This window comes from Populus trichocarpa, chromosome 9 (genome assembly GCF_000002775.5).
Source record: "Populus trichocarpa isolate Nisqually-1 chromosome 9, P.trichocarpa_v4.1, whole genome shotgun sequence".
In the NCBI taxonomy this organism is placed as follows: Eukaryota; Viridiplantae; Streptophyta; class Magnoliopsida; order Malpighiales; family Salicaceae; genus Populus; species Populus trichocarpa.
Window position 1 is genome coordinate 12,306,863 of NC_037293.2, and position 20,635 is coordinate 12,327,497.

The following is a 20,635-nucleotide window of genomic DNA, read 5'->3' on the forward strand; positions in this document are numbered from 1 at the left end:
TGGTATGAACTTCGAGATGGATGCTTTTTCCAAATTATCTGTTCGGTTATTTAAAAAAAAAAAAACAGCCATCTTTTTTCAATTTTTTCATGGGATGAGGATCAATTCTTTCTGCCTAAAGAAAGTGGAATCAATACCAGTTCTTCAGTGTATTCCTCGAGAAAGTGGAGAGAATAACGAAATAGCTTCTACTCAAATGCCAAAATGCCCAATTCTTACTGAAACAAGCACTGTCTACGACATGCTACAAGAAAGAGGATTTTAAAACGCTACTCAACCGCTCATCTGGCACTTCTTTAGGACCTCCTTTGTTTTATTTTAAACAAAAAAGTATTCTCAAGCTAACCGAAAACTATGAAATCGAAAACAAATTGACAAATCTGCTTTGCACAAAGTCCATTCTACAGATACAATTTCGTCAAATATTGTATGTTCTCCCACCCCTAAATACACAGCGCAGCTTCTCAAGACAATAAACGTGGGCAGAGATGAAAAAAATATATCAGGGCCACCTTTCATCACTGGCATAATCAGAATTCGTATCAAAGTGTTGCAGCCTTACCAATTAACGCAAACAAGAGCTGCCCTTAATCGCATTAAGTAGAAGGTGACGCTTCTACAGTTGGATTGCTTTATGTAACTGAAGTCCACCCAGCACATAAACTACCTTCGCCCAAAAATAAGAATCCATATCTGAAAGTCTTTCTGTGAAACCACCAGTGACACCTACAAACTCCTGTAATCTATAACCGTGACTTCATCCTCCGGGGCATCTAGGTCTTGATAGCTGCAAAAATTTCAAAGTTCCAGGGGAATCACATCACGATTGAGGAAGAGATATTAAACTGAAAAGGCTCTTACTAGATTGTCTGTCAGAATCATATCAAGCACAAGATCTTTTTAAACAGTAACTTCCCAATGCTGGCAGGTTTAAACTTGTAACTAAATGCAACTGTCAGGGGAATTTAAAAACAAAATGCAGATCGTTATGTTTTATAATCAAGATTCAGCCCACACCCTACTACTGTTGTTCGAAACAATATACAGTATACACCATAGCACTTATTTGTCAGGAAATCCATGGCAAGTGTCACGTTGATTTTATTGGCATGGATCTTAATCCAGCTTATGCTAAGTGATGCCCATTCCAAACATGTTAATGGATCAAAATTTTTCACTGATAAATGACATGAATTCCGGTTAATTTAATATATATAAAAAAATTATTTGCACAAAAAGGAAGTCTGAAGGGGAAAAGGCAACACGGAAAGCTTACACGTACACAAGAAACAAAAACGTTGTTGGAAGAGGTTGCAACAAAATTTACCTGCGTATACGTCGAGGATCCTGTCGGAAGGCTGGTGATAGAAGAATTGGGGCTGGCCCACCTAGTTGGGGTCCAGGCCTTGCATTTCTGCCACCACCTTCAAACGGAGGGGGACCACCCTGATCTCTAAACATGCGCATTGCAACTTCAGGTGGGGCAGGAACAAAAGGCCCCAGTGGACTGCAAGTCATCAGAGCAAGCTCTTAATAAAAAAACAGCAAGAGTACAGAAATATCTCCACTAAGACAGCAACAAAATCATTGCTCTCAACCTACCCAGCTCCAGGAACAGGCATCAAAACTGGTGGAGGAGCTATATCTGAGGGGAAAGGGGAAGGTACATGGATGCCTTGTCCTCCAAAAGTATCAAACATTGCTTCATCACGATTTCCTCCATCAGGACCATCATTAGATTGGAAGTCACCTGATTGTGGGTTTTCAGACCTATCAAATCTTTCATTGCCATTTGCTCTATTGTCACGTTCTCTACGGTTGCCGCGTTCATCCTTCAACGGACCAAGCCTGCGTCTTTGTGGCTTATCCTTCTGCAATGAAAACATGTGGTTATTCATAAACAAGAATAATAGAGAGAAATCATAAAACTATTGTGAAAAAGATAGTCAGCAAAACAAGTATTGACAAAAAATGAGACTGCAGATTGAGGGAACATGTATATGATAGCTGCAGTGGCTACCTTGCATCATTTCCTACAAATGTAGAAGTAGAGAGGGTCACAAGTATTGACATAAAACGAGACTGCAGATTGAGGGAACATACATATGATAGCTGCAGTGGCTACCATGCATCATTTCCTACTCATGTAGAGGTAGGGAGAGTCACCTATCAATATAGTTAATTTTTTTGTGAATAGATCATCAGAATGTTTTGGACAAGCAGCTTAAAAAATGTTTTATTGGTGACTGTATGAGCATTGAAACTCAACCTAAATGGCACTGTGGATTATACACGTGTCTGTGAGAGACAAAAAAGAATCATGGGTATGCTTTCGCTTCCATCAGCGTGTTATTTGGTATATGACTAATTTTCCCAACTGCGAATGGAAGTTATGGCAAAAAGAAGCCAAAGATGCTCTAATGGTCAGAGATGAATAAAAACGCAGATTCCCAAAGAGAGGGCATTAGTTAAGAGAGATAATAGTTTGAAATTATCAGACGTCATTTATTTCAGTAGAGTAAAAGAAAAATGAAAATAAAATTTCCTTCATTCACTTGCTTTATTTGCAGTATAAAATCAAGGTCGAAAGGCAATATTCAAAGAAGACAGGCTGTAGAGAAGTACAAGTTTATAGAAACATCTCAACGTGCTTATGAGTACAGTGTACGCTTATATTGCTGAAACAAGAGAGTGAGTATACAGAACAGACAGATGATAGACATCAAACTATGGAGGGATTAAAGAACTGGAACTCAATATGATAAAGGGGGGCATCTCCGGCACAGCCATAATCATCATTATTACTTTTGGGATCTTCAAGTTTCTATCTTAAAATTATTATCGGGCCTTACTTTACCATTCATCCTCTATAAGAAAGGTACCTAACATTACATTTTTAAATAGCATACAGTATCCACCCTCTCACATCCATGAATGAAAATATAAGGACCCTCTTCTAATTGTTATAGACTGCTCCTTCTTGTTTTTTTAATATTCACATTTCAACTCCCATATTTGGCTTTGAAGCAAGCACATTTATGCTGTTTACGTGTTGAAACAAAAACAAGTTTACCACCCCCACCCCAGTCGAACAGAATGCATTAAAAAATGGAAATCAGTAAAGCTAGCAGCTCCATCATAAAAAAAATATGAAGATTTTGAACTAGATATAGGAGAAATTTGGATAAGCTAAAATCCTGTTAGCCCATACTCAGAGAGGAAGCTGGAAGAGGAAAAGCAACAAAGGCTTACGCAGTGAACATTTATTTTACACAGATATACCCCTATTATTTGACATTATGTAAGTCCGGATTTTATGTGAGAAAACCATATAGACAATATAAATAGGCATGTAGATCACTGACTACTATTGATTGGATGAATCATACCGGCATGGACTGCTGCATGACAGGTGTGCCACCAGGTGCATCTGAATCACTGCAAATGAGAATAAGGTGCTTGTCACATGATCAATGACATCAGCAGAAGAAAATTATGTTGAAAGACGTTGCTTACTTCATATAGTTTTGATAATACAGCTCTTCCCGCACTTTGGCAGTCAGCTCCATAACAAGTTCAAGGTGTTTCAGCTTGAGATGCTTGTGCACAAACTCAGCAGCATGGAAGAGCTTTGTGCAACCCTTGGCTCCACAACCATACTTCCACCCATACTTTTCATCTCTAATCTTCCGGACATATGGATCCAAACCTTCAACTGCAGTAGCATCTATCTTCTCCTTAGCAGTCATTTTTTCTAGAGGATCTTGACCCCTCAATCTCTCTTGCCAGTGTGAGTCAAGTTTCTTTTCCCACTCAGTTCCACTGTTGCTTGTATCAGAACTCTTTCCCTCAGCTCTCACATGCCTAAGACCCTTAGCTTCATTAGTTTCAATCATTCCATAGTAATCCAATCCATGGACTCGCCAGAGATATGTTATAAGTGTATCCAGTAGCTCCACACCTTCGAGGCCCTTGACTGAGGTTAAGCCTCGTATGATGATAACAGGGCCAGTAGAGCTTCCATGGGATTTCTCTCTACTCATTTTGTCATTCTCAGACCCGCTTAAAATATTTTCTTCGACACCTTTTTCAGAATCAAGTTTCCGTACAAGGGTCTGTGCTTGTTCAACGTCAACTTGGATTCTCTTGGGTTCTGAACTCACTGGATGAGCCTTTGGAGCAGCTGAAAGATCAGTGTCTTTTGCAGGTGGCCGACCATGCCTTCTTCGTTTACCGCCAGTCTCTGCATCATCATCAGAATTTGGATCACTTGCCTGCCCTGATTTATTTGATGATATCGCGTTGACACCAGGACCTCTACAGTATGAATGAAAACTTTAAGATGGACAAGATAAAAGTAAGGGCATGCAAGGTGCAATTATGTAAATTTAAGGATAGAAATTCCGATCTTACAAGTCCAATGTTCCACTCTGCAAATCAAGCAAAAAGTCTTTCGCAACCTTCCGTGCAAGTTCATTCCTCCTACAAAGCATTTTCAAAGAACAATCAAACAAACACCAAAAGGTTTGCGCAGTGGCTGCCATTGAACACCCACAGGCCCCACACTCAAACCTAATATCATATCATGACAATTTTTTCTAATAAAATATGTAGGGTAGAACATACCTTTCAATGACTGCAACCAAATTCGTTGGATGATACTTGTCCTTCAACCTGCATATAGACAACTAACATTAGCTCATTGAAGCCAACAGAGTGGCAGATACTAACCGAGGGAAGAGAAGTACCATTCTTCATCTTTATGGGCCTCAAAGAAAACCCGTTTCTGAGTCGAAATATACTCTGACTTGTATTCTTGATATCTGCATAATCAAAGGCCATGATCACATTCACATTTTTTGCTCGTGATTCAACTATAAAGAGTCCAAAAATAAATCCACATTGTACCTGCGCTCAGCTTCAGATGGCAATATATCATCTTCAAGCTCCTGAATGAATTGCTTGTATGACATTAAGCCTTCTCTGAAAAACATAAAGTTACCTTGTGAGAACAACAAGCATAATGAAGTCTCCACTCAACTTCTGTAAATTTCCTTATCTACATGATTGAAAACAATGAGAGAGAGAATGCTAAAAGATTATGTCTAACCAACTCATTCACATATCAAAAGGTGCTACTAGGATATTTCCATGTTACAGAAACATTCATGTTCATATAACTTCTACACTACTTAGTCTTTTTCATGTACCAGCAAGGTTCACATTCAGATTTCAAACAATACAACCTTAGGAAACATGTTGCTCGACTAAGCAAATAAAAAGTCAGAAACACACTAACTAAACCAGACTGCATTTAATTTTCACAGATCCCTGCTCAAACCACAGATATTGAAGTTCTCTCAAAATCAGAAAATAATTTTGATCTAGTGCAGAGCCGCCTATAAGAAGAGGCGCTGAAGTTGAGGGAGATTTACCCATGAGCATTCACTCCAGTTAATTTGTGAACAATAAGGCAAATACAATTTATTTTTCCATATAACTCAATCTCAAATCGGGATAAGCATAAATATTATGAGCAATGCAAACATCAAATTTTGATAACAAAGGATAGATTCAACTCCATCCAGAGCTAGTCTCTATAACACGACAAAATACTAACCTTTGAGCAGGCACTACATTGGAAGTATTGCCATAACCACCACGTCCCAATTCCCAATCTGTAACAATAATTGAATCAGTCAGCTCCACTTCAACAAATAGTACGAGCAAAACAACAAGGTTGATTTCCTTATAGATGCCATTTTAATAGTAGAAAAAGTAAAGGCAATCACTCCATATATGTGTCTCTGCCCTTTGTTCTATGGTTGGATTTTCTCGAGCGGGAAAAAAATCCTCAGTAAGCTTCCTAAGGGATCTAGTTTCATCATTGATTTTCAGTAGGAAACACCTTGTAACAAAACCAAAGTCACTAAAAATGCAATAAAATACAGATATAAATATGGTTACAGGAGGCTCTAATCAAGTCAAATCTTTAACTTAGGTCGCTAACTATTAGCAAGGTGGCTTGCAAATAAGTGCCTTGTATCTTCCATTATATCTATCCACCACAAAAATTATGCAGAGCACATGAAGTCACATTTAGAATTTTAAAACAAAGCCATTGGGAGCAGTTGAGTATGTACCTGGAGGACCACCTTGATATCCGCCTCCACGACCCATGTATCGGCCATGAGGCCTTTCTTCACCATAACCTGGCCTACCTCCCATCTCACGGTCATATCCACCACCATAATCATATCCAAACCTACACCAGACATCAAGTTTCCAATATGTTGAGCAAATATTGCATAAAGGAATTTGCCAAGCCCAAAATTAAGAATTGCAAGCAAATATTGCAATCATTTCCTATGCACATATACAAGGCACGACCTTGAATAACAAGGTGAATCTTGAACTGCGAACTGCGACAATAAAGAAAAAGGTACAAAAAAAAGAATGGGAAGGCAGATTCAAACATCCAGATAAAACTTCAAGATTCACCTTGCCCATACTACGAGGTTTAATAAGTCTAATAACAGTCAATTCATCACTAACGATTTAAAAATATAAATTTCAACTCAGATTCAATCTCAAGTTCAATTCTAATCAAAACCGCGTGAACTTGAATCAGGAGACGACCATACTGAAATTAAATCAGATTACTGCATTACATAGAAAGAAAGATAAAACCCACAGCCCTCACAATCCATAGACAACACAATTAACTAAATAACTACCGAAATTTTATATTATACTATATTTCTTCTCCTATTTTATTTTATTTTTGGCTGATAAATATAAACCCCCTCAATTAACTAAATAACTGCCAAAATTCTCTACGTGATTCTCAAGATTCCTCGACAAAACCTAACCAACCGAAGCACGACACAAGAAAATCTCTATAAGAAAAGGCCCAGTCAGAACCAATCAATAAAACCCTAACTCACCTTCGATCACCACCTCCAAATCCACCTCTAGGACTTCCTCTCCTGGCATCATAACCACCATCCTCCCTCCTCGATCGTTTATACGGAGGCGACCTCCTCTGCGGCGGCGAGTGTCTCCTGTCTCTGTAAGGCACCGGAGGTGGAGGACTCACACTACTCCTCCTCTTATACTCTCTCTCCCTCTCTCGTTGCGGAGGGGGCGGGGACCGATTCCTATCATAATAATCGCCTCCACGTCGATTAGGAGGTCTATCGAAATCTTCACGTCTCTCTCTTGAGTCTCTCTCACGGCGTCGTTGAGTAGGAGGAGGTGGTGGAGGCGAAGATTGTGGATCGTCAGTGGGTGGCTTATCCTTCCTGTCCCGTCCTCCTCCGCCGCCGTTCCCGCCGCGATGGTCGAGGGAATCGACCGGCATGTTAATGACTTCGGCCATCGGGGTTTGGGGATATTTTTTTTAGGTAGTGAAAACCCTAGAGGAAATTTTGAGGGCTTAAAATTTTGGGGGAAAAAGCAGAGAAGAAATGAGAAGGCGTGTGCGCGTGCTTGGGGGAATGGGTTTCTCCAATAGTTTTTAAAATCGACCCGGTGTCACGGGTCATGGATTTTAATCAAGTCATCCCGGGTAGACCCCAGATTTTTTATAAAACAAAACAACATTATTTTGTTAAAAGAAATAAATAGTGAACACATTGCAACTATTTTTTTATCAGGTCTTGTTAAATTATCAAGGGTTTTTTAACGGCTCACTCAGGTTTTTACCTTCCTTGATTTTTTCTTGAACCCGATATTGTTCCGGCCCCAGTTTGATAGGTCCCGGGTCAATTGATAGGTCCCGGGTCAACCCACAATGCTATGGGTTTCTCCGTGTATCTAAAAATGTGAAAGGGTGTTAAAAAAAATTGCCGAGTAATAGGCAGTTGCGACTTGTTTTGGGACTGACTGGAAAAATTAACTGATTTAATCATTTTTATTAAAATTGTGTGGTTTTGTTTTTGTGAAAATAAAAATGGAGTTAATATAACTGATTTTTTTTGTCTTAACTCTTTCTAGTGTGTGTGTGTGTGTGTGTCTATATATATATATATATATATATATATATATATATATATATATATATATATATAACTCTTTGCATGCCAGTTTCCTATTACTTGATATTCATTTTAATTTGAAAATACGTGTTTACCAAAAACAAACATGCACCGTTATCATTAAACCCGATGTACCTGGCATTGATTTAAAATATTTTTGTCAAAATAAAATAAAAAAACCTACTTTACCAATCTTGACCTCAGGACAAGCAAAACTAGGTTGAGAGTATCCCAAGCCCGGCCCACTCGTAAAATACTACACTCCCAAACAAATACATTCTACAAAACCCTAGCCTCCTCCCTATATAAATAGAGAGATTAAATCTGGCTAGGGTTTCTTGCTGTGGCGAGCCTTCATTTTGTCTGCAGAAACCTCTCGCATAACTACCATGGTGGCCGCCAAGAAGACAGTAAGCTTCCCTCTCTCATCAACATCTTTACTTTCCAATTCTTCTTTTATTGAAAAAAACGATTAAACTTTATGTTGTTTTTTGTGTTTTCTTTGATTATTGCAGAAGAAGACTCATGAGTCTATCAATAACAGACTGGCCCTGGTCATGAAGAGTGGGAAATACACCCTGGGGTACAAGACTGTGCTGAAATCTCTCAGAAACTCAAAGGGCAAGCTCCTATTCTCTGTCTCCTTTACAGCTTAGTTTTTTTTGTGATTTGAGTTGGTTTTTTTGTTGATCTGATTAATGGGGTTTGCGTTTTACTTAATTTTCTAAAAGGGGTTCTGATTGAAGAGTTACTTTACCTTGATCTGTGAGGTTGTGAAGGTTGTTTAGTGGAGAAAGCTGTGCGCTTTTTTTTCCTTCTGATTGTTAATAGTGCTGTGGTTGATTTTTTGGTTTGGTTCTTGTGGGGTCTGTTTGTTTTATGTGCCAAGAGATCTCTTAAATAAACGTGTGTTTGTGTTTGCAGGGAAGCTTATCATCATCTCCAACAATTGTCCTCCTCTGAGAAAGTCTGAGATTGAATATTATGCTATGTTGGCCAAGGTTGGAGTTCATCACTACAATGGAAGTGAGTTTCTTGAATTTGCTCTAACATCTCTCTCGTGTCATTCCTTGCATTTTCATGTCAAGTTATGAATTTAGCTTTAGAAGCTTGCTTTTTGTATCCAGGGTCAATTTGTGTTTTAAAATTAGGAATTTGATTTCTTTTTTTCATTCTGGAATCTATTGGTTTTCTTTTAGGCCTGGCTTTACCAAAATCATGAAGGTTGATGTTTGCATGGCTCATTGTTTCTTTTCTTATTTGATATAATTAATGGTTAGGTAAGTCTATAAAGTGTAGTATAGCACTCAAATTGATATTTGATGATGTTACCTATTTTAAGATCATAGCTCATCTGAAAAGCATGCAATATGTATTTGAAATCTGAAGGTTAGTCCATTGAATAATGCCATAAAGATTAGAGGAGGTTTTGGTGGGTGTTTCTCGGCACTGTGTTATGACATCAGCTGCTGCGCCTTTGTCTTTTTCATGAAAGAATAGCTGCTCATCAATAATTTGAACCTTTTCACTTTCTGTAACAAACTGCAAATAGTCTTTCTTGAATTCTAAGCAGTTCATGTGCTATCAAGTTTTGTCAAGTTGGGTTATTTTCATTAAAATTTGTGTTTAATATTGTGTCAGATAATGTTGACTTGGGCACTGCCTGTGGAAAATATTTCAGAGTATGCTGCCTCAGCATTATTGATCCAGGTAAATAGAAGTGGCCTTCATTTTGATATTTACGTACAGTATGTGATTTTTGTTTTCTGATCGTGGCAATCTCATGTGTTTGTTCAGGTGATTCCGATATCATTAAGAGCGTACCTGGTGATCATTGACCCAGTTTCCAAGCAATAGCATGTCTACTTAGTTTTGGTTCCTTTTCCATTTGGAATGCGGGTTTCAATTGAGAGCACTGTGATATTTTGTTAACAAGCACAATTTTTCTGAACCTCCATGCTTCCTTGATAGCCATTTTCTATCTACTAGATGTCTGAGTGAATCTATCAGAGTACTTTATTTCCTGTGTTAATTTTTATCTCTATTTTCTTCTCCTAGTCGATGTTTTGTGGCTTGTATCAGAAGCTACAGTCGCTTATTAGACTTTCAGTCTCTTTGATGCTCATTGCCATCGACGTCGTGTATCAAATTCATCCGAACCTGCTTTTAAGGATGATAACCAGCGTTGGGTGCTTTGTGGTCACCTTATAGTTTTAACTTGGTGCCAGTTACACCTATCAAATCTATGGCCATGGTTTGATGTTTCTAGTCTTCCAACATTTTTCATCGGGAACAGCTAGTGATGAAGAAAAAATTTAAGGTTTTCAATTCTGAGGGAGTGTACACCTCCATAATGTGCCATAGGTTTTCAATCTTCCTGTTCCCGACTTCCCGTAGCTGGTTTTATTGGCCTCTGTAAGCACAAATATAATAGTAAAAGTGAAAAACAGGACTTTTTTTTATTACCAGACTAATTTCTGCATTCTATAAACTACAAGCAAGGAAAAAAAATGTCAGGTCATGTTTTTTAAATAACGAACGCATCCTAAATCAAAGAAAAATACCATTGAAAAAAGAAAATCAAGTTTTTCTATTTTTAAAAAATCTTAGTTTATATTCTTTTTCTATCTATTTTCTTTTCTTGAAGAAACGTGTAAAAATTCAGATTCTAAATTATATATTTCCTCTAATTGGTTTAATATGTTTTTTCATGGAAGCCAACTCAGGCAAGTTATAAGTCAGTATTTATAAAACAAAAAATAAATAAAAAGTTTTAATAGGTTTTTCCTTTAGCTAATCAAGTTATCACGTAATCAATTCCCTATTTATATTTATTAAAGTTGAATTAATTCCCTGTTTATATTTATTAAAGTTAGGCCCTAGTAACCTTATTTAAAGTTATCACGTAACTTTTCCCTATTTATATTTATTAAAGTTGAATTAATTCCCTGTTTATATTTATTAAAGTTAGGCTGAAACAGCCCAGTAGTTTGTTTGTTATTATGTTTAAAAAGTATTTTTTAAGAACTTTAATTTTTTTTAATTAATAATTTTTTATTTTTTTAATATTTTCATTTTTTAATATATAATATTAAAAATAATTTTTTAAAATAAAAAAATATTATTTTAATATATTTTTAAACAAAAAAAATCTCAAAAAAGGTTTTAAAACATAATTCTTCTATCCATCACAATTTTATTCAGTATATAATTTTACATATATATTATTCGTAGTAAAATTAAAACTAAAAAGCAAACATAAAAGGTCCTTTTTATTTCCCATACTTTTGGATCTTACCATTTCTTCGAGGAACGCAAAATCCATTTCCACCACACCGCCACCACAATCATCGATCAAAACTTACTGTTAAGTAAATGTAAGATCATTGATTTATTAAAAAAAAACCATTTGCGCAATTAACTACAGAAGTAAACAATGGAGAGTTTCACCGCAGAAGATCTGTCAACAATCGGAGGAATAGCCACTGTTTCTCTTCTCCATTCTTTCATTCCAACACATTGGCTTCCTTTCTCTATTGTCGGGCGTGCCCAGAAATGGACTCTCTCCAGAACTCTCCTTGTCAGTATGTACTCTCTTCCCGCTGTCTTGCTTTGCTTTTCCGTTTAGATCCGGGTCTCTTTCTTTATGTACTTGTAAGAAAATAGAAAATTATTGGTGGGTTTTGATTATTAAGGACATATGAAGAAAAAGGTTGCGTCTTTAGCAATTTGCTATAGCATGTTTAGTGCTTGAAATGATTTATTTTTTCATGAAAATTTGATGTGAATCTGCCAAGTTGATTAGCTTGATTTCTTAGTGTTTAATTTAATTGGAGTTTTCTGATGTGATTTTAAGCTGGATGGTTTTAAATTTTGTGTCTTTATGTCTGATCGGGTTGGCAAAGAGTGTGTTTTGCCGTGCGTTAGCGAGTGCTTGAAAGCGCTCTCTAGGTGCCTTTCGATGGTTTTGGCATCCCTATGTCAAATCATTGAAAAACACCCAAAAAATGGATGCTTTTTCAGCGGAAAATCTCTTTGTAATAGCACATCCAAAGGCATTATCAAATACACTCTTAACTCGACAATGTTTCAAAACTTGGCACTGTACTTGGTCATGCTGATGTTTTGAGATCAACTTCATTGGTTCTATTCTAGATTCAGATTTGTATTGGAAATTAAAAAATTTCCTGATTCATAGGCTCATGATGTATTATGTTACAATATTGGTGTTGCCATGCCTGTGGTAGTTATCATTATTGCTCTTGTTTTCTTATGCAGCTGCATTTGGGGCAGTTTTGCATGTGCTTTCTACTTCACTTCTTGGTATAACAGCAATTACTATGGCGAATACTATTGCTGGTGAAGAAACAGTTCACAAACTTGCTTCGCTTTTGCTTATAATTCTTGGTGGTTGTTATATGATACTGTTTCTGTCTGGGAAAGGAGGGCATAGTCATTCTCATAACCAGCCTATGGAGAAAATGGCCGTAGCAGGGCTTGTCCTTGTTCCTGCATTATCTCCTTGTGCAACAACTCTCCCTGTTTTTCTTGCTGTTGGGAATTCATCCTCCATGATGGTGCTTGCCATTATTGTGCTGCTATTCAGGTATCAATGTTATGTCCATTCTGCATTTTGGGTAGTTATTTTGCTTATTGTGGAGTTTTATACTTAAATATGCCTCTGCTCATCTTGGTAGGGATAAAAATATGATCAATGAACCCGTGTCTGCATATTTGCTGGTTGCCAGTTTTATTTATTTCTTATTTCTTATTGGAGTCTCTCCTTTTGATGCTTTCTGGTGTAATAATCATGTCCAAAACTATTAACATGAATATGCAGAAGTTTTTATCGGTGCTTGGATTACTTTTTGTGCATTTTACTGGTATAGATGTCTAATCATCCACTATCAGGTGCAGAATAATTTCTCTCTTTGTGTTTATTTACTGTTCCTGCATTCCTTTTATGGTTATATGAAGAGTCCCAAAATTAAACCAGACTATTTGAAATCATATTCAAATGGCTTACTGAGATTGTGTCTTTTCTTAAACCAGATCTGGGTAGTAAAGATTTAGTTGAGTTGGGTCGTTGTTTCTTCCATTAATTAGAAGCAGGTAGCTAAACTTAAGTGTTTGGATTGCTGGATTTCCTGTTTAACAGACCACCTTATTGGGCTCTCCATCTTTACTAGAAACATAAATTAATTGCATGGAATTTGCTTGAGGAAAAAGAAGTCCAGAATATGAAAGTTACATTCACTCTACGTTTATTTGTTTAATTTGTGTGGGAATTCTTATATTTGATAATAAACAGTTGGATAAACCGTTCTCTTATCTTTCCTTGGTTGCCGTTCTGAATGTTAAGTTGTGCAATAGTCAAAACCATGTAGGTTTATTTGCCGTGATATAAAGATTGATTGACACTGGATCATTTTTTGTTGGCAGCACAATAACTGTGATGACATCTCTTGTGGCTCTATCATTCTACGGTGCCAGCCAGCTGAAGTTTCACTGGGTTGAGCGATACGACAAACTTCTTGTTGGTTCAGTTCTATGTTTGGTGGGAATCTTGACGCTTATTTTTCATGATCATGATCATGATCATCAAGGACATGGAGATTTCTCAGGGGAGCATTTGAATAGGAAACTCATCGGCCTTTGAGCTATCCTTTTCTGGTATCATGCTTTGGGTGTTGTTATAATCTTACAACATATGTATCTTTATTACATTCGAGTTTTAGCCATTAGGTGTCTATCATGTTACGTTTCTCAGAGCCAGTGGAACTCGAACTGTACAGTAATGAAATTATTTTGTCATGAAACACATTTTCATTTTGGGAATATCAACTCCAGTTTTTCGAAACTTTTTTATCTCAACGTTTAGCCTTCGAACAGATTATGGACATTATTTTGGATCTCGCTACAGACTTCCATTTTAGTGCTAAAAATCCTATTGCAATAGTTAAGATTGCTGTGCAGGCTTCCCATCTCATGAGCTTAGCTCGAGAATTGACCCGGAATAGGGCCTGGTCATTGTGTTATCAGATCAATCTGATAAAATACATTAAAATTATATCATGTCACTAACCGTGCCAAAATACATTAAAAAAGTAATATCATAGTAAAGATTTTAAATCAAATACAGATGTGACAAGTTCCACCAATTCAACTTATTTAATTCAAGAGATGTTATCTTCATTTTATCCAAAGACTCGAGGAGAGTTGAGAAATTTTGGCTTGAGCGTAGAGGTCAGTCGGCACAAAACAAGTGAGCTGCCCTTATGTTTTTGTCGAAGTTATTATGGCATCCATGTTCAAACCATTCATGAAACATTTGGAGAGCTAATCTCGTTCCTTTGTGAATCTGTTAATTCTATCATAGGTATTAAATCCAAATCTACGTGGTACGTAGGATGACTTGAAAAATTCATAATCCATGGCACGATGTGGGCTAGCTTTCAGGTTAAAATAAAAATAATATTAACCTGGTTAAATTTGATTAATTCGACAAGTTTTTAAGAATTTGATTGATCCCGTTAAATTTGGTTTAAATCTGACCATATTAATACCAATAAATTTCTTAAAATAGCAAAATAATTTTGTTTTAATAAAAAAATTAATTTGAGTTGATCTGGTGACTTACAAGTTGATAAATAATCTAGATTTTTTTTTATTTAGTCTCTAGAATGGATTTAATTCTACCATGTATTTGAATAAATAAATAAATAAAAGTTTCTAATGCATCAATCCAATTCTATATTTATGCATCAATCCAATTCTATATTTATCCCAATTTGATGGTGAATGAGATGCTTAAAATCTAACAAGAAATTAAAAACCTAATTTCAATATTCAAAAACAGAAACAAAAAACATTTACGCTTAACTATTATAAAGACGCCAATCTATGGCAACAAAATAGCTAGCTAGGCATCTGAAATTTATCTGCACAAGTGAATATCTAATTAATTATCAAGAAGCTTGTTGCAAGCCGGCGAAAACGAGAGTTCACTTTCCAAAGTATAGAAATGATGGAAGTAAAAACAAGCAAGCAAGAAGATGACAGGAAAAAAGGGAAAAATTAACACAGGTGAAGCAGACCGCAGCAGCCTTTGACACGCTCAAAAACCATCATTTTCACTTGGTTATCATCATCACCATGAACCATTCTAACAATTTAATTATTTAGTAAACACCTAATCTCACAAAATTCATCAACTGCTTCAAGTTGGTATTAAAAAATATATATATGATTCCCACCAAACGGCTTGTATCTCTAATGGTGAATTATCGGCCATTAAAAAATAATCATCTAGATGGTTTCTCTTCAAAGATAACTAGTATAAGAAAAAAGAGCCATAATTAAACTAATCTTATACATAGCGATCGATAACTGGTAGTTCTGCTGCATCAGAGGCATTCCTTTCTCTTATTAAACAACTTTGTTCATCAAATCGCGCGTTTTCAATCTATATACATTTATGAAATGAATATTCCATAAGAGTAAAAAATAATAATAATCATAAATTGTTAAAAAAAACCCAGAAAGGTAAGAAAACCAGATGAACCAGATGTTATTGAACAAAAAACGTCAAGTCTAGAGGCATTAAGTCTTAATCTGAGATTATTAAAAGAATATTATCGAAAGAAAATGAAAAAATGTTATCGCTAGCAGCAGCAGCAGCTTAAAAAAACTCTCAATACCCCAGGAAGAAAAGGCTCGAAAATCACAATATCCAGACGGTAGTTTTGATCATGATACATTATCATAAGAAAAATTATGTCCCTTGTTGCATCAATCCAAGCATGGGAGGGTTACTGGCTTGGTTAAAAGGGTTCAAAGATAACACTCGATGGACTACATGCAAGAAGATTCCCTGTTTTATTGCAACCTAATATATATCATCATGAACTTTGGAGATAAATAAATAAAGAGAAACCATGCAACAATTTTCTCATGTTTCTTCTGCACAAAGCGATTTATGTTTAGGTTGGCGTGGAAAGAATCGTTGAAGGGTGGCTTTTGGTTTGCATTAATTAGTCAAGGAAAGGGATTTTACATGGCTGCTTGTTCTTGAACGCAGTCTTGAGCTACCTGCCCCATTGCGCTTTCCTGGCTAGAGCAGGCAGATATCTTATTTTCCAAGCTACCTTGCTAGACCCTCGAAACCATTAATTGACGATGACACAAAGACCCTTTCCTCTTACCTCCATATTTTCTCAACGATATATATTAAATAATTAAAAAAGAGAGAGGCTAGTCTGGTCTTCCCCTCCAAATTAAACAGTGTGTCCCTTTCAAATACTGTGTGTGCCAACTAGCAAGCAAATTAATTCTACAGCAAAAATTAATTAAAATGGAGAAGTGATATTCACGATTTATTTACGAACTAAATAAAATTATCACATGCACCTTGGAAGGAAGGATAGTGCATGATTTCCTTCCTGAACCTCGACTCTTTCGACTTCTGATCAGCCGCTTTCCAATCTTCTTGACATCAGAGAATGAACTGTCCCGCACCATCTAGAGAGAGAGCAAGCAAGCAAGAGAGAGTGGATTTTTATGTATTTTTGGAGAATGAAATTACCTCATCATTTTACTCTGTTATTAGAACACTAACCTGAATGAGATTTAAATTACTAAATTATCGGTTCAATTCATTGATCACGCGCGAGACCAACTGTTTTAATTAAAATGATAGTATTAATTTTGTTTTTTCTTATTATTGATATTGACATAATTGGCTTGATTAATGTTTGGACATGTGAAATCAAACTAATGTCTTTTTTTTTCACACGTGTCTTTAATTAATTTATATAAAAATAACATTAAATTAACTAATATGTGTTGATGCATATGCAATAATTTCTTGTCATTTGTTTTTGGGTACCTTTCTTCTTGTTTTTTTTTTATTATTATTTCTACAATAAATTAAACTCTCTTTGCAAAAATGATTTTCTTGTCATACGAGTTCTGAGGGCATCACCAAAACTTCCATTAATACTATTTATCAAAAAATGAAGAGAAAAAAATGCCACTGATATATCAATATTACATGATTTCTTTCGAGGCTAACTTTCAATTTATCATCTAATTATCGGGACAATCTCAATTACACATTCAAATATTTTCTTTATCAATTAAACGATAAAGAAATTTTATTTCTCAATTGAAGCATTCCATTAAATATAATTAACAAAATTATTAATTATATGTGTGTTTCTCACACGATTTTCATTAGAGGATAAAATTAAAAGAAGTTTTATTTTATTTTAACACGATGCAAAAGAAAGATACACAATTAAACACTAATTGGAGCTAATATTTGAAAGATTTGGGGTTTGTGAGAGTGCTTAATAATAATTTTAAGTATTTTTTTGTTTAAAAATATATTAAAATAATTTTTTTTATTTTTAAAAAATTATTTTTAACACTAGCAAATTAAAACAATATGAAAACATATAAAAAAATAATTTGAAATAATAAAAATAATATATATATTTTTTAAATACTTGTAAAAAAGTTGATGAAAACTCTCTTTCAATTTCCTCCTCTGGCAAGGACCATACGAGGAACACACGGATATTTAATATATCATTAACTGTATTTAATAAAATAATTCAAATGAAAAATAAAAATTCTCTTACAGTACAGCTGATACAAGTGTTTTTTTTTTTAATATAACATTAAAACTACCTTAATAGCTGGCGTTAAATCTGAGGTTTGAATTTTTTTCCTACAGAATGAAGCTGTTACTGTTCGAAAATTATATATTATTCTCTCTCTCGAATTAAGAAGAAAACACTTAGCAAAAATACAAATTTCCAGCTTTACTCTCAAATCTCTCACGCGGTAACGTTACACGCTCTTTTGTTTTGGCCTTTATATTGTAAAATACCGCATTTACCCCTATAGATAATCTCTCACGCGGTCTCGTGTGTCAGACACTCCTATTTAAGACACCAAACATGACATAGCCAAGTCCCTAACTTGAATCTCTGTTTCATTCTTTATCGGTTACAGGCACACAGCAGTGGTAGTCTCAACGCACTGACTCTGTCATCGTCGACAGCAACAATGGCCGACCGAGTTTATCCTCGTGATGACTCACCACCACAGACTACCGAGCTCAAGCCGCCGCCGCCGCCGCCACCCCAGGAAGAGGAGGATCAAGCACATCACCCAGAGTCACCGAAGAAACTTGCCGGGCCTCAATCAGAGAAACCAGTGCAACCACCACCAGGAACTTACGTCATCCAGATCCCTAAAGACCAAGTCTACCGAGTTCCGCCACCGGAAAATGCTCAACGCTTCGAACGTCTCTCCCGCCGCAAGCCCCGCCGCAGCCATTGCTGCTGTTGTCTCTGCTGGTTCCTCTCATTCCTCGCTGCCTTCCTCTTCCTCGTCGGCCTCGCTGCAGCTATCCTCTACCTCGTTTTCCGACCCGAGTCGCCGGATTATTCAATCGAGCGTGTCTCCATTTCGGGGTTAAATCTGACGTCATCAGGACCAATCTCTCCGGAATTTAACGTTACTGTGAGAGCTAATAACCCTAACAATAAAATTGGAATTTATTACGAAAAAGGAAGTTCCGTTAATGTTTATAACGACGGCGTTAAAATGGCTGCGGGATCGTTACCTGTTTTCTACCAAGATAAAAACAATGTGACGGTGTTTGTAACGTCGTTAAAGGGATCTGCTATTGAGTTAACGAGTGGTGTTCGTACGGCTTTAGTCAACGGGGTGAGTAAAGGAACTGTGCCGTTTAATCTGGCTTTGAGGGCTCCGGTCAAGTTTAAGGTTGGGTCTGTTAAGACATGGAAGATTACTGTCAAAGTTGACTGTGATTTGACGGTGGACAAGCTAACGGCTTCTGCGAAGATTGGGTCTAAAAGTTGTGATTATGGTGTGGATTTGTGGTAGTGTAGAGTTAGTACATTTGGGATCATTTTTTTTTCCTTTTTTTATATATTAATTTTTTTTTTTTTTAATGAGATTGTGATTCTAGTAGTGGTATACATATTACAAATTAATGGAACAAATATTTCAGAAATAAAGATATATATACCATGAATTTATTCTCTTGTAAATTATTTTATTGGTGATTCAAGCTAGTGGTATGCACGTAACGGATTGATGGAGTCCATTTTGTAGCATAATATTAATTATATTTATTTTGGCTTAATCCCCTTGACATTAAAAAAATAAAGTCCTATAAGGATGATTCTAGCTGGTTAATTGAGGTAAATGAGCTTAAATTATTCTAAAAAATGGGGGAAATTATCGAGTTGCCAAAAATGGCTGTCAACAATCATCTTTTCTCTTCTTCTATTTTGTTAATCGTTTGATCAGGAGATTCTGATCTCGTTGCCTTTGCCCTTGGTGTATATGAATGAGCATGTTCTCTCGAGATTAAGTTTATTTTTAATGGATTTTAAGTAGAGTTTATCTTCTTAATCTCCTTTACAATTTAAATAAAACATATTAACACCAATTAAGCTGTAATTCATTAACCTCAGCCCTGTACTCTTAACATATTTAACATCACTTATGCAAGAACTAATTATGCCGGAGAGAATTTTATTGGCCAGAGAGGTTGCTTAAGCTTCTACGAAACTGGGATTTGTTTGACACCCTGTTTGTATTTTTTGTAAGGTTTTTTTTTAAATTAATTTTTTTAAATGTTTTTAAATTATACTGATATCATTTCTAAAAACTAATAATAAAAATATTATTTTAATATATTTTTTAATAAAAAAACTTTAAAAAATAACCATTACAACACTTCTAACTAACAACTAAACACTATCCATGTAAGCTGGGATTTGAGAATGGACAGCCAAGAGATGCATTTATCACTATTATTTTTTTAATCAAGAATAAATCTGACAATAAAGAAAATGTCCAAAACAGGTGGGTCCAAATTGAGTAAGCTGGATTCAATTTGGACAAGTTCTTCGTTGAACAATCTAAGTTTCTGTAATTCATGCGTGCCACAATTTGGACCAGTTCAGAGTTTGGAAGAGCGTGTTTGTATTTATATATGGAAGCAAGGCCTAATGCCCTTTCACTTGTAGTGACATGAATGTTCTTTCAAGCAAGAAACAAGGATCAAGAATACAAGCAAGATGGCGACCTCGTCTGCCTGAACTCTCTTTCTCATATTAATTTTGGGTTATATATTTATTTTTCTCATTTCAATTCTATTTCTCTGATGTAGACACCTAGCCAACTAGCCATTAATCAAGGTTTGAAATATTGATAAAGGTTGTGTGTGGGACCTGGCTCTTATTTACGAGGGAAAAAATAAATAAATTTGTGTGATAAAATGTGGGATTTTTTCGTCGAAGAAAATAATTAGCGATGCCAACAACGTAAAGGCAAAGACACCTTCTGCCTGGATTTCAAGTCTTTTGTGTGATCAATCACCCTATGAATGTCAGCTTGCGTTGAAGCTTGAAATGATCTTAGTGGTTAGGTTGGAGGGGCGCCTCCTTTTTCTTTGTTTTTTGATGACTTGTTCTTATGATGATTTTTTTCTTCTATTTTTATGTTCACACTCTTCTTTTTCCTTGCTAGATAGGGTTTTCTTTCTGTTG

General features: G+C 35.9%; 4 protein-coding genes across 4 annotated transcripts; 3 read left to right on the plus strand and 1 right to left on the minus strand.

Annotated features, from left to right (window-relative positions):
* Window positions 1-186: 186 nt before the first annotated feature.
* On the minus strand, window positions 187-7,494 carry LOC7460090 (serrate RNA effector molecule). Its single transcript, XM_002312811.4, has 12 exons — window positions 6,948-7,494; window positions 6,144-6,265; window positions 5,621-5,678; window positions 4,909-4,983; window positions 4,749-4,823; window positions 4,627-4,674; window positions 4,414-4,482; window positions 3,517-4,317; window positions 3,390-3,438; window positions 1,603-1,871; window positions 1,328-1,507; window positions 187-787 (listed from the first exon to the last, which is right to left on the minus strand). Exons 1-12 carry the CDS (start codon window positions 7,379-7,381, stop codon window positions 727-729), a joined length of 2,241 nt encoding a protein of 746 aa, XP_002312847.2. The 5' UTR covers window positions 7,382-7,494; the 3' UTR covers window positions 187-726.
* Window positions 7,495-8,282: 788 nt separating this feature from the next.
* Window positions 8,283-10,071, plus strand: LOC7478583 (60S ribosomal protein L30). The gene is made up of 5 exons (XM_002313581.3): window positions 8,283-8,449; window positions 8,555-8,660; window positions 8,964-9,065; window positions 9,681-9,749; window positions 9,837-10,071. The coding sequence occupies exons 1-5, from the start codon at window positions 8,429-8,431 to the stop codon at window positions 9,875-9,877; spliced, it is 339 nt and encodes a 112-aa protein (XP_002313617.1). The 5' UTR covers window positions 8,283-8,428; the 3' UTR covers window positions 9,878-10,071.
* A 1,227-nt stretch (window positions 10,072-11,298) lies between these two features.
* LOC7478582 (uncharacterized) lies at window positions 11,299-13,899 on the plus strand. Its single transcript, XM_002313580.4, has 3 exons — window positions 11,299-11,623; window positions 12,318-12,645; window positions 13,482-13,899. The coding sequence occupies exons 1-3, from the start codon at window positions 11,476-11,478 to the stop codon at window positions 13,696-13,698; spliced, it is 693 nt and encodes a 230-aa protein (XP_002313616.2). The 5' UTR covers window positions 11,299-11,475; the 3' UTR covers window positions 13,699-13,899.
* A 4,111-nt stretch (window positions 13,900-18,010) lies between these two features.
* On the plus strand, window positions 18,011-19,093 carry LOC7460088 (NDR1/HIN1-like protein 13). The gene has a single exon (XM_002313579.4). The coding sequence runs from the start codon at window positions 18,114-18,116 to the stop codon at window positions 18,957-18,959; it is 846 nt and encodes a 281-aa protein (XP_002313615.1). The 5' UTR covers window positions 18,011-18,113; the 3' UTR covers window positions 18,960-19,093.
* Window positions 19,094-20,635: the final 1,542 nt, after the last annotated feature.